At 40.2% G+C, this 13,603-nt stretch overlaps 1 protein-coding gene across 1 annotated transcript in view; it reads left to right on the forward strand.

The window, feature by feature from the left end:
• Nucleotides 1-13,603, forward strand: part of LOC137287849 (adhesion G protein-coupled receptor B1-like) — a 135,106-nt gene that overhangs the window by 103,929 nt on the left and 17,574 nt on the right. The window contains exons 5-10 of the mRNA XM_067820231.1: nucleotides 7,731-7,955; nucleotides 8,392-8,607; nucleotides 9,366-9,500; nucleotides 10,013-10,111; nucleotides 10,891-10,985; nucleotides 11,604-11,795. Coding sequence (XP_067676332.1) covers nucleotides 7,731-7,955; nucleotides 8,392-8,607; nucleotides 9,366-9,500; nucleotides 10,013-10,111; nucleotides 10,891-10,985; nucleotides 11,604-11,795 — 962 coding nt within the window. The remainder of the gene's footprint in view (nucleotides 1-7,730; nucleotides 7,956-8,391; nucleotides 8,608-9,365; nucleotides 9,501-10,012; nucleotides 10,112-10,890; nucleotides 10,986-11,603; nucleotides 11,796-13,603) is intronic.

The following is a 13,603-nucleotide window of genomic DNA, read 5'->3' on the forward strand; positions in this document are numbered from 1 at the left end:
TGGACGCATAGAGACCTTGTGTGGATGGCCGAATCACAACTTAGAAGAAACCCTGAAGCCGTTCATTATCAGGAAACTTACCTCGCACGATGAATGTATACTATGGGGAAATACCACGTCAAGGAAGAACTACAGTGTTTAATGAGTTGCACCAGACCCATCCAGGTATTGTGCGCATGAAGAGTCTAACTCGAGGTTACTTCTTGTGGCCAGGAATGTATGCCACACTTGAGGGTTTTGTGGAGAAATTACACTTTGTCAGCATATTCAATATGCACCACCCAATGCTCTCTTACATCAATGGGAACTGCCGGAATCGCTGTGGACCAGGACACATGGATTATTCCGATCTGTTTCTAGGCAGGATGTTTTAATCTCCATAGATGCTCACAGCAAGATGATTGAAGTCGAATCATTTTCAGAGACGACGTCAACTTCAACGACAGAGCAATTACGAAGAATACCTGTTGTTCGTGGACAACCAGAAATTCTAGTTAGTGCCAGTGGTTCTGTATTCACCAGGGGGGTGTTTGAGTTGTTTCTGACAACAAGTCATGTAAATTATATGAAAACTGCACTGTATCATTGCGTCGAATCGTGTGTCAAGACTCCTGATTCGATATCAAACAACACCACAATCTTCAACTGGTGCAAGTTCAGCAAAGTTACTCATGGCGCGACGTTTGAAAACTCATCTAGATGTAGTTCATCCTAACTTGTCTGAGAGGGTGAAATCCAAACAGACGGAAACAGAAATAAGATCACAATCAACAAGCTCCATACAGAGGCTTTCCAGTTCAGACTCTTTACCGAATTGGATACCTGCAACTGTAGAGGAGGAAAGTTTCCTCGTTTCCTGTACAGTAGAACTATCCAGTGGCAGAGTCTTCAGGATTCATCAAGATCACATATCTGTCAACAAGAACGAGACAGAGAATTTACCAATTCAGACTCCGGACCGAACTGGATACCTGCAACTGTAGAGGAGGAAAGTGTCATCGTTTCCAGTACAGTAGAACTATCCAATGGCAGAGTCGTCAGGCTTCATCAAGATCATATCTATCAGCAAGCTCGAGACAGAGAATTTACCAATTCAGACTCCGGACCGAACTGGATACCTGCAACTGTAGAGGAGGAAAGTGTCATCGTTTCCAGTACAGTAGAACTATCCAATGGCAGAGTCGTCAGGCTTCATCAAGATCATATCTATCAGCAAGCTCGAGACAGAGAATTTACCAATTCAGACTCCGGACCGAACTGGATACCTGCAACTGTAGAGGAGGAAAGTGTCATCGTTTCCAGTACAGTAGAACTATCCAATGGCAGAGTCGTCAGGCTTCATCAAGATCATATCTATCAGCAAGCTCGAGACAGAGAATTTACCAATTCAGACTCCGGACCGAACTGGATACCTGCAACTGTAAATGAGGAATGTGGTCTAGATGTTCGAAAATCTGTCAGAGATGCCGACACAACCGCCATTCTGTACAACATAAGAGAGGGTACTAACTGATTCTATCACGACAACCAGAAGTTCATCACGAGGTGTGAACTCAGCCGCATCACCTGTCAAATCAGTAGACATCGCAAATTTGCCGCAACAGTCCGAGGAGGTGACGTCTGTCCCTGTAAATCCTTATCCAGTGACGGGACCATTGGGACTAGAGATTAAAGATCCGACTTACCTGAAAGATTCCTAACAGTGTATATAAACAGTTTGTTTAAACTCCAAATTCCAACGAATAGTTCTATGGTGAAGAGAATTTAAAGTTTAACCTGCGTGCGATTTCCTGCATTTCATCATGTGCATTATGTGAAAACTGCCCAATATCATCATGGGTCGAATGGAGTGGACATGATGTATGCTCCGGAAATGACTTTGTATACATGTTGAATACAGACTGAGGAAATGGATAGTTTAAACTTGGGTAGGAGGGGTGTAATGTCTTGATATTATAGCCTTTGAATTTAGGTTATTCAGGTTATTCGCCTGCATGGGGAGTAACAGCATGGCCGATTAAAGGTCATTTCACATAAATACAAACGAGTGCTTCGTGACATCATTCGGTTGCTCTTTTCAAACCTGACATACCACTTGTAATAATTCTCTTGGGTGTGATAAAAGAAGTGTGAAACAAGACGATGTTGTGTTGTGATGTAAGAGATGATACACTTCTCAAACTGACATTCATCACTTAACATATTTACTTTCAGGTTAGCTTGACATGTGCCCCAACTACCTGTACATGGTCGCCGTCGTTGCATCAGTTCACTCTTTGAGTAAGTTTGAACTGACATGTGTTCTCTTACTTGACATGTGTTCTCTTACTCACACTTACTTACTTCCTTACTTACTTGCTTGCTTGCTTGCTTGCTTGTTTGCTTGCTTGCTTGCTTGCTTACTTACTTACTTATTAATATTAATAGTAATCGTATTAGTCCTGCCTAAATTAAACCACCACCGCTTGGATGTTTCAGTGGCGGTGGGGTAGCCTAATGGTTAATGGGCCCATTCGTGACGCTGAAGTCTAGGGTACGATTCCCTACATGGGCAAAACGCGTATGAAACGACAGATGAAAGAAACGAAACAGTAAATTGTCAATGTTTTCCGATATAAATACTAATTTAGTCACTGATAACAACATATAATAATCTAAGCATTGGTTAAAAATAACCTCACATATATACCTGTGTATGATATTTAAGGTGATGTAATAGTTTCTGTCGCTGTTAATTTTGTTCTTGGCAATAAAAATCAAATTAGGTGTAAGCCAGAGAAAGTTTTTATCGACCTGCCTTCAAGCATTGCGGGGCAGAGGCCAAACAAATGGTTTTGCATATGTTGTCATGGAAGCCATCTTGTCTTCGAACAGAAATGGTATGAGATCTAATTTTAGAGCTTATGAACTGCACTTTAAGACGAAAGTGGCAAATCAAGTCCACACATCCCTGGTAGGCTGTAGATATTATCACACCATTCACTTGATTAAACACTCAGTGGCAGCAACGAGTCGAACTATATTGCAGTGGAAGACCTTGTTTTTTTTCCATTTGAATAAAACATATGTCTAGATCTTCCTTGATATATAAGCTTGACTAATGAAGCTAAGATTTGTCCATCATGGCAAAGTACAGCTTGCTGAGCGAAACCTTTTTGGCTTCCTCACTCCCAATTTATTGAAACTGATATTTATACGTATATGTTTACAGAGTTCATGTGCTCAAACACAGTTTGTATGGAGAATTCTAAACTGTGCAACTATATTTACGACTGTTCTGACGGGAATGATGAGAGACGTTGTCGTGAGTATTCTACACATGTATTCTTGTAGTTTGATTCCACACATGGTTACTATGTCTGAAGCTCACCTCTGATGGAACCCGCCGTGATATTGCTGGAAAACTGTTAAATAATCGTCACAATTTCATTTTGAAGATCCAGACTTACAGAAACTCTCCGCACTGTGGACAGTTTCAGGATTTGATATGAGTGATGTTAGAGCTTTGAACTACATTGAAATGTTTTGTCAAACCCACTGATATTGACTAATAATTGTTTCCAAATGAAATGAATATCCTATGTGCTTTCAGAACCAATAAAGTTTAATTAGAGAGCCCAAATCGGTTAATTAATTAAGCGAGTCCAAAAAGTCACTTCATGCCTAGGAACTCCTTTCACAAGGCACCAAGGTGATCGTAAGTCACTAAGGTAACCTTAGTGCAATGTTAAAGTGTGAATCTTAGTAAAAGCTGCTTCGTGAAAGGAACCCCAGGACAAAACGTCAGGAGCCACGAGCTATGGAGTTTGACAAACCTTCTTATTACAGATATATCAAAGGCAACACAAAATAGCAATGTATTTTTCTACTGGACACACTGTGTGTAGTCATACTTTTCGTTTCAAATCCCTGCACTGGAAGGTGTCTTCTAAGATTCGCATGTTTCGTTTTAACATTTTATTATCAACTTTTAGTAATACCCGTTTGACCGACGCGGTTCTTCTTCGCCCGTGCCTTAGGAAGTACACTCCAAACCCACATGTTCAACAGAAGCTGCCGTGTTTGTCGGGGATTGTTGTGGCTTATTAAAATAAGTCATATTATAATAGTCAAACTAAATAGAAAGAAAAAGCAATTCCGACAACATAAATTAACATGCAATGTCATTTATTTTCTTATTGTGTCACTATTTACAATATTGTATGGTAACATTCAAATTTACCATTGACCATTCTAATTTACTGAACATTGTTAATGACCTCAAGAAACTGACGTTCCAGTTTATCATTAATACATTTAACGTCCGTGCGAATTCTACCGCTCGAGGTTACATGTGATCTTGACTACTTTTGCCATACATAGGATAACTGTGCGACTGAACAAGCGATTGTACTGGAAAAAATAGATTTAGACGCATTAAGAACGATTTTGCTGTTAACGCGGTGCGACTCGTGGTACTAGTCACGATAGCATATATAGGGAAACTACAGCACATTGAAAGAAAGAAGATATCGCTCAAAACTCATAACATATTAATAAAATGTGTCATCGTCTGACTCCCGCTTATCTGAAGGATCTTGTACCAGGTAGAATATTTGAACAAAACAGAAACAGTATTCCTATTTAACAATTAACTGTAGGACTTAAAGATATCTCAACCGTATTTACCGACATTTTTATCTCGTGGAATTCATTGCAAGATGAAGCTATTAACGCTAGATCCCTGAGTCGATTTAAAATCATGATAAACCCATCGGAAACTCCCAGTTACTTTGATTAAAATTTTTTGACTAGATATTGCCAAATAAATATTGCTGAATTTTCATCTGCAGCTCATTTAGTTGCTGTGCATAGCCAACAACACAGCGGATATATTCATCAGGCAATCACATGCCTCATATACTGTATGTTGTTTTCTCAATACTTTTCTTCACACTATTCTTTGTTGTGTTAATCTATTTCATTTCCGGATCAAACCATTGCAATATGTTCTTCATATAAGCCACTAGGCTTGTTCCCAATCCAGATTTCTATTTTGTGAAATAAAAATGTGTCTACAATAAGTAAATATTCTCGCCTAAGGGCCAAATATTTCTCCACGGGTGAGATATTTATTTTAACTCTCTAGAGTAGCCGCAAAAAAAAGAGACAAATTGATGTAAGTTTTGTGTCATGATTGCTATGAGCATACATTTCTTCATTAATTTACAACCTCCAAAACGTTCAGTGAAGATTCGGGGTAGAATAGACCTTCAGCAACCCATGCTTGCCATAAAAGGCGACCATGCATGTCGTAAGAGGCGACTAACGGAATCGGGTGGTGAGGCTCGCTGACTTGGTTACGCATGTCATCGGTTTCCAGTTGTGCAAATAGATGTTCATGCTGTTTACCACTGCATTGTTTGTATCAGACTCCATCATCTACAGACCACCGCCGTACAGATGGAATATTGGTGTCGTAAAACTAAACTCACTCACCTCCAAACCATGGGCAGAGTTAAATAGTTTCCCCCCATGGGTGATGTAGTTTGAATTTTGACTTGTAGGAAAATATGTTTTCATCCTTAGCATATATTCATGATAACTGCATGTTTACTAAAAGTAACGTACAGCTTACAATGGCAATCTTGATGTCACGAATCACTCAATACAAATGCAAAGTAAATGATACGGTGTTGGGATTATGAACTTTATATATAAACTATATATATCATAAACTAACTTTGGATTTGCATTTAGTACACACACAAACACACACACATATGCAACACAACACGCACACGCACACGCACGCACACGCACGCACACATAAAAAAATATATACGGCGTGTGACCTGGCTTTCAGTGTATATGTAGTGAAATAATTGTTCAGTTGATAAATCAAATCACTTTCCTGCACGCATATAATTTCAGTCGGATCGAACTTCTTTTGCGACAGTGGCGAAAGGATAAATGTGACATTGGTGTGTAATGGAGACAAGGACTGTGAGGACGGGAGCGATGAGATACAATGTGGTAAGTTTAAATGTGTGTAACAATCCAAATGACAAATAAGAGAAACTGTCACATTCAGATGTTTAGTGGTCTCGGTATCCAGTCCATGAGAGGTAGGACTGGGGTATTCTATTTTTCATCCTCTCGTTATTTAAAAAAATGAGATGTTTGGCAGAGAACGCATCCTGTGAAACTGAATCTTCAATTCGACTGACATGCTGAACTATATATATACTGAAAAGTTAGTATGATCAACACATTTGTTTATATAAATGACACTTGTCATATTTTGTTCAAGACGCGTTTCAGTATTCGTTGTAATAAACCTAATCCAACTTGTCGGCATTTTACATGCATGTTTCGTGCTTTCAAGAAGTCAGTAGAAAAGTGGCATGAAACGTGCCCTTTAAAAAGCGTGGCTCTAACCATAGAATCATTCTCATCCAACACATGTTCTAGAGGTCGACGTATCCGAAAAACACATGTAATTATGCATGCATTTCTCCATGCCACGACTAACTGAAAATGAAAGATGACTTGAAACCGGAACACCTCTGCGCTACTTTGCACAGCAGTTTAACACGCACAGGAATACTATATGCCGCATGTGGAGACGTTATGAAGAAAACGCCTTCTTTGCAGATCGCTCCTTAGGTAGCCACCCAATTTTAACAACCCCACAAAAACATCTTTGGTTATGAAGCACCCATCTGTGCCCATGATGCCAACCAGCCGCACTAACTGCTCGAGCAGTTCCTGGTGTCAACAGGATATCACCAAGGACTATCAACCGGCGCTGGTTCCACACTGGATACATGCTAGACGTTCTTCCACATGTCAAAATTTTACATTACATCACCAACGACATGCACGTTATGGACTTTGTGAATTTCATGTTGACTGTTCTCTTCTTTGTCTGGATGAAGTAGTTGGGACTTAATAGTGAAACTGAGGGTTTTCTTCTTGCAGGACAAGACCAGCCACGTCCTACTTGCAATCGCAGAATTTGATTTATGAACAAACTGTCAATATGAAATGTCGACTTTGCATGAATTAACAGAGACTGCCAAACACCTTATCAGTGGATGCCCTTCCTTGGCACAAACAGCATATCTTGTAAGACATGATTTTGTGGCAGACACAACTATGCACATATGGATTTTATTATTTAATGTTTTCTGTTCTGTATATGTATATCTGTTGGCTACTTAATAGGTCATGTGTCCCCCAAGCCCTTAACAAACCCAAGCCACGATGTGCTCAACTAATTGGCCAAGCTAAACCTCCAAGGTTGTACTGGTTTAAAATAGCTGTGCGTCTCACAAACAAACATGATTAAATTAGAATGTTAATATATGTTATATTCTGCATATTCAACAGGGAATTGCACATCACCAACAAGTACGAGAACGACAACTCCTTCAACGACAGAGAAGCCAGCGACAACAGCAGTCGTTGCTGCGGGTGAGAACCTTTTCAAAAGTCCTTTTGGGAATAGTAAATGTAGCAAACGGTGAAAAACGTCGATTCACGCAGACTCCCTCCTCATCTTACATCATCACTTGAGTATTTCTAAAGATTATTGGACAAGACTTGCCATAAGTTTCTGCATTGCACTCCCAAATGACACGGAACAAGTGTTCTGAGAGCAGTTTGCTACTTCTCGGATTATTTACAGGTAGCTATGATAAACCAGAATATTGCTGCTTGTTGGTTGAACAGCTACTTTGTTTTAGTGAACATCATAGGGAAGTGCAACCAGACGGACCAGACGTACATCAGTGGCGAAACAGACATAGAGGTCAGCTGTATCTTCCAGCCTTCCAGAAATCTCACTGTTACCTGCCAGAAAGGAGATAACCTGATCTCACCTACTGACAGAATACTCCACCAAACTCGACGTCAACCTGACTCGGCTTCTGTTCAGCTAAAATTTACTCCGATCTTGCGGCGCGATAGAGGTGGGCAAGACTGGCGTCTTGGAGTAAATTTACTTCCTTTGTTATTCTATCATGTCTATACACTCATTTACCTTAATAATATATGTTGGATTCTTAGTTACAATTTCCTTACCAATGGATCGATTGGGCATGTTGTGAACATGTTACCTAACATTTTTTTTAAAGAAGATTGACTTGTTTACTGTGTTCTCCAACTTGCTCTTACATATGTTGTAAATCGTTGTGACCCAGCAGCATTTCGAATTGATCAACACGTGTTGCAAAGGTGAGTCTTCATTTTTGTGTGCTTTCAAAGTGCTGCAGATCTTCGATGGCATGAATCTCGGACAGCATATGAAATAATGAATAAATGTTCTGTTGACAGACAATACTTGTTTAGCACGTATTTCCCCGCCAAGCCGATAATAAACGTGCCCTACATCTCTTTTTGTTCCAGGTAACTACTCCTGCAAGGGTATAGTGGATGAGTCATCTAGGGAGATATCCTTTTTCATCAAGGTGTTTGAAAATCCGACTGTGACGTTGTTCCCGTCTTCACTGTCCCTTCGGGAAGGTGACCACAAGAACCTCACCTGCAAGGTTACCAACACACGTGCTGTGAAGACGATCCCTGCGAGGCTGGTCTGGTGCCGCCCAGGTGGATCCATCATAGGTCAGTAATGAACGTGTGATCATGTGGAAATATCACTGAAGCTGTTTTCTGTCTCATCCAAAATTACGTCCAATCCAGGCACACATTCCATTATCTTCACTGTACTGTGGTTGGTACTGAATATATTGTCCGGCAAAACATATGATTACCATATGCATCTGCATAAGAGCAGGCCTTCAGTTGAGTGTTTAACTTCAGTATATACATTACATCATACATCCACTGTTTCGAATGCGCAAATAAACTCGACACTCGGTTTGAATAAAATGCCCATTTATGTCGAGCAGTATTTCAGCAGGTCCATCCTTGGATGTCTTGCTTTTCATTATTTGTGAAGGACAATTGTGTATGCCCTTTTTAAAGGACATTCCAAAACTGGCCATGCTGTGTCTGCTCAGTTTGACAAGCCTTAGGGTTACAACCCTAAGGAGCTCAATAAACTTTAAATAGGCATGTTATGGAATACAAGTGCGTGCATTTCTAATCTTTTTTATCATTGGCTAACATGATGCAATTGCCAGGTGTGAACATAAGTAACACACATGTAAACGTCAGTTGTTCAGATAACGATTCTTTGGCATAGATTAGCAATTGGAACTTGATTTGTGACGAAGTCTTGACCTTGACATATGCGTGCATATCAAGGGAAAGCAGAATATACGAATTGAACTGCTATCACTGACTGACCATGCTTTGACAAAGAGTAGGTGTGTTGTTATCATAAGCTAAATGGAACATGTATATGCCTTTTCTGTTAGACAAATCGAAAATCGTGAGAGTGAGGGAAGGGACAGAGGTGATGATGCTGAACTCGACTGACGCACCTGGAAGCTACCTGTGTGGTGTCACCAAGTGCACAGAAACAGCAACACTTGTTATCGTCAAGCCAAAAGGTAGTGATATTAACTTATAACATAACATCCTTATCAAAATCTAGTTTGTCATCTGTCGAACAAGTTATTGCTCTTTAGGGGCAACTCATGCTTGCTGTCAGAGTCAAATAGAGAATGGTCGAATGGCTTGCTCACTTTAGTTTCATGCACGCCATTATATGCGAGGTGCGAAGACCAGTACTCACCAAATCTGGACATTTGGATTTTGCAGGGATTTTTTTATGAGGATCATCATGAAGCTGGTTGTATATATACATGGCATTGTTTTGTTTCGTTGTTATTGGCTATAAGGTAACCCACGTTATGTCCTTTATGTTAGGGCTGATTTGGTGGTCATTTTCAATACTAACAACATGAATGTAATGTTTCGCTTTTTTGCTTGGCCTGGTGCGGACAATCTCGCAATCCTTCGACAGTACTTTCTGAGGAAGTATTCTCTTGACAGTGTTAAATTATGTATTTCTCTTGTATTTACGGTCACAGTTTGTTACATTCAATCCATCTGCTTTTAGAAACGCTGTGTCCCGAAATCACAGACTCCAGAGGAACTGAGTGGCCTGAGACTGTCGTAAATACGACCTTGGTGCTGCCCTGTCCTGACGGGTTTCTGGGTATGTGTGTTGAGGTGTTTTGGAAAGGGTTTTGGAAACGACTTATGACATGTCTTCTGTCTGGTTATAACAAACATGGGTCGTCTTACGTTTTCTTTTTGATTGAGGGGTATAAACATATAGAATGTTATGCTAGTGTAAAATGAATGTTGTCCGTTCCTCGTTCCTCGAACTCACTGCTTCTCTGCCCCCATGACCTTTTCGGAATGAAGTACATTGACCAGATCAAGTACATAAGTATCAATTTCATTAAAAAAAAAAAAAAAAAAAAAAATTCAGTGGAGTTTTATAATGTTAACATAGTTTAAGTTAATGTTAACAATGTTCAACATGCAGGTTTTAGTAAACTGATAAACTGTTATTATCTGTCTATGAAGCACATTAGAACTTTTGTTAATAATGATGTGATTCAAGACGATCATTTTTAGGAAAATCCAATGAGGTATGGTTCGAAAAAAAATGATCATGACATGACTTAAACTGGCAATATACAAAGTACAAAAAATACTTGTTTGTGAGTTGCTTTCAAACGTTTACGAAGTAATAGGTCAACCTCTAAAACGTAGAAAGAGGAGATTTATGCTATAATGTGTGTACAAGGTGCCTGCTTTTTATACTGCCTGCAGTTTATATGACATTTCGACCAGGAAACCGAGTGATTGAGAGTGTGAACGGTCACGATGACCCACAAACAGCAGGCCACAAACATAACCATCTGTCATAGATGAATCCACACAATTAGATGAAGTTCTTGTGCAGTGACATATTTTATCTTAAAGGTAACGTTCGACGTGTTTGTGGCGTCACTGGTGAGTGGGAAGACTTGAACTACGTAACCTGCGTGAGAGAGGAGATAGCCCAAATAGAGGAAGAGGTTAGTAAAGTTCGCGCTACGTCTTTGATCAATGTTATTCTAAGATAACAAGTCAAGATCCGGATTGCATTTGGTCTTCTGCAACGAATGCCTGTCTCCCCAGTAAAGATCCGGGTTGCAACTGGTCCTCAGCAACCCATGCTGGCCGTAAGAGATGACGAACTGGGTTGGGTGGACATATACTATCGTATACATCTGTCTAGATCGATGTTAATGATGTCGATCATCGGATTTTCTGGTTCTGGTCCCGTTATTAACAGACCACCATATGGCGTTAATACTGCTGAGTGCGTTTAACAGCAGACAAATAAAATACGTAACCATTCCAGGAGAGCTGGAAAACTGGTATCACTGATAACGGTTGAACCACCACGCCCTTGGTAATTATGCACATCGATCGATTACCTCTGTTCAACGGAATCGTAAAACACCTTAAACATTCTGTGTAACGCTAGCATTTAGATATCTACGAATCTACGATCACCGATAGAGGAGGAGATTAGCTAAACAACGAACCTCTCTGTTAATAGACAATATTTGTCCGTTCAGCGATATTTACTGAAATCGTTCAAGAATACCAACACACCAATGGTCTTTTTGTGTACCTGTTTTCTTCAGGTAGCTTCCATCACCGAAGGAATGTTGTCCAGTGAAGCTGTAGAGAATGCGCTGCTCAACTTGCAAGAGGTTACCAAGGTCAATGATTCATCTGCAGGGGATCTGGACAAATCCATTGATCTTGTGGACACGCTGGCCGCTGCAGTGAGCAAATCAGCTTCGACATTTGTAGTGGACACCTCTACAGCACAGGTATGTGTGCAAAGAGGAATCTGTACAGGCAGGTATCTGTACACAAAAGGTATCTGTATCCCAGCATATCCCCCGCCGCTTCCTTGCCTCCAAGACCACTTTGTTACAGAGCATGCAGGGTAATTCAAAGCTCTTACTCCAATGATTATATGCAGTGCCAAGGACACATTAGGCAAAAGAGCGGGGAAAAGTATGGATCATTGAAAACAGTGATGATCAGTCTCAAAATCCCTTGTTAATGAAGTTGAAAGTTGTAAGATTTGAGGTAACTTGTTTGAGAGACTGAGAAATATTGCATCAGTTATAGTAATAGTTAAGTAAGAGAAACCTTAAAATCTGTCGACAGAGTACAGTAAAGCAACAGAAGTATCATATCAGTCACTATTTTGCTATTTGGAACAACACAAATAAACTATGAGCTATTGATCGCCAACAACTAAAGGCAGGTCACCATACTAGGGACCACGAAGCGTACGTTGATAGTAAGGTGTAGGGTACCTTGGTAGTAAGGTGTAGGGTACCTTGGGAGTAAGGTGTAGAGTACCTTGGGAGTAAGGTGTAGGGGACCTTGGTAGTAAGGTGTTTGGTACCTTGGAAGTAAGGTGTAGGGGACCTTGGTAGTAAGGTGCTGAGGGCCGTGATAGTAATGTGTTGGGGGTCTTGGTAGTAAGGTGGTGAGTGCCTTGGTAGTAAGGTGTAGGGGGCCATGGTAGTAAGGTGTTGGGGATCTTGATAGTATAAGGGCTTTGGTACCTTTGTAATAAAGTACGATGTACTTTCTCAGTTAACTGCAGGGAAGCGTGGTAGTAAAGCAAGGTTCTTTGATTGTAGTATCCTCGCAATACAGTCTAGAGTACCTTAGTAGGCCTGATGTGTATGCACTTGTACACGTGTATGCTATTTATACTTAGGTATTAGAGCATCAAAAATTAGGTGTAGCTAATAAGAAAATCAGGCAATTTCCTGAGTAAAAAAGAGTAATCTTTCTCGTTATTTATCACATGCCACCACAAAGTAGGTTGATGCTATCACAAGCATGTGTTAAACATATCCTTCTTCTCTGTATCTGCATGTTGTTTCACCATGTGCTTCCTCGTGCCAGCACTTCCTTGTGTGTCTTAATTATCTACATATTTCATCTAGCTGTCGCGCAAAACATCTAGTGCGACAGAAACCCTTGACAATGTTCACTCTGACTCTTAGTCGGAAGCGGAAGCGGGCTCTGTTGGAAGTACAACGGAAACAGATAGAAATGATTCCATCTTGTGAGAAGAACATGTAAAGCGGACAAAGGTTCCAACGGAGACACACATTGTCTCACTGTTTCTGATAAGATGTTGTCATATCTTTGGATAGTAACAGATGGATGTTGTAACTTTTCAGTTTTTCTCAGGGAACAATCATAGCGAATCAGAAAATGCATGAAAATGAGGCTTGTTAAACAAACGGTTTGGGTTATGTTTCCAATCATCATCATCAGCTTACCTTTGGTTAGACCACGAGCATGAAGTGTGGTGCTGACGAACCAAGAATAAAAACCAGGGTTTAACTTGGATTCGAACCCAGAAAACATATTTTCATAGACCGGCTAAGGAAACTGATTATACGGCACCATTTCCCTCGCTTTCTGACTTGAGTAAACAATAAAACAAATTGCATCAAAGTAACAGAATACAAGTAAACGTATAACGTAGAACCGTAAAACAAACTACTTTGAATCCTTCAAATACAAAATGTACTCGTCACATGCATCGTCACGCAGAATGAATTCACTGCACATATCATGGGCTGAACTATTCAACAATATA

This window comes from Haliotis asinina, chromosome 6 (assembly GCF_037392515.1).
Source record: "Haliotis asinina isolate JCU_RB_2024 chromosome 6, JCU_Hal_asi_v2, whole genome shotgun sequence".
NCBI lineage: Eukaryota > Metazoa > Mollusca > Gastropoda > Lepetellida > Haliotidae > Haliotis > Haliotis asinina.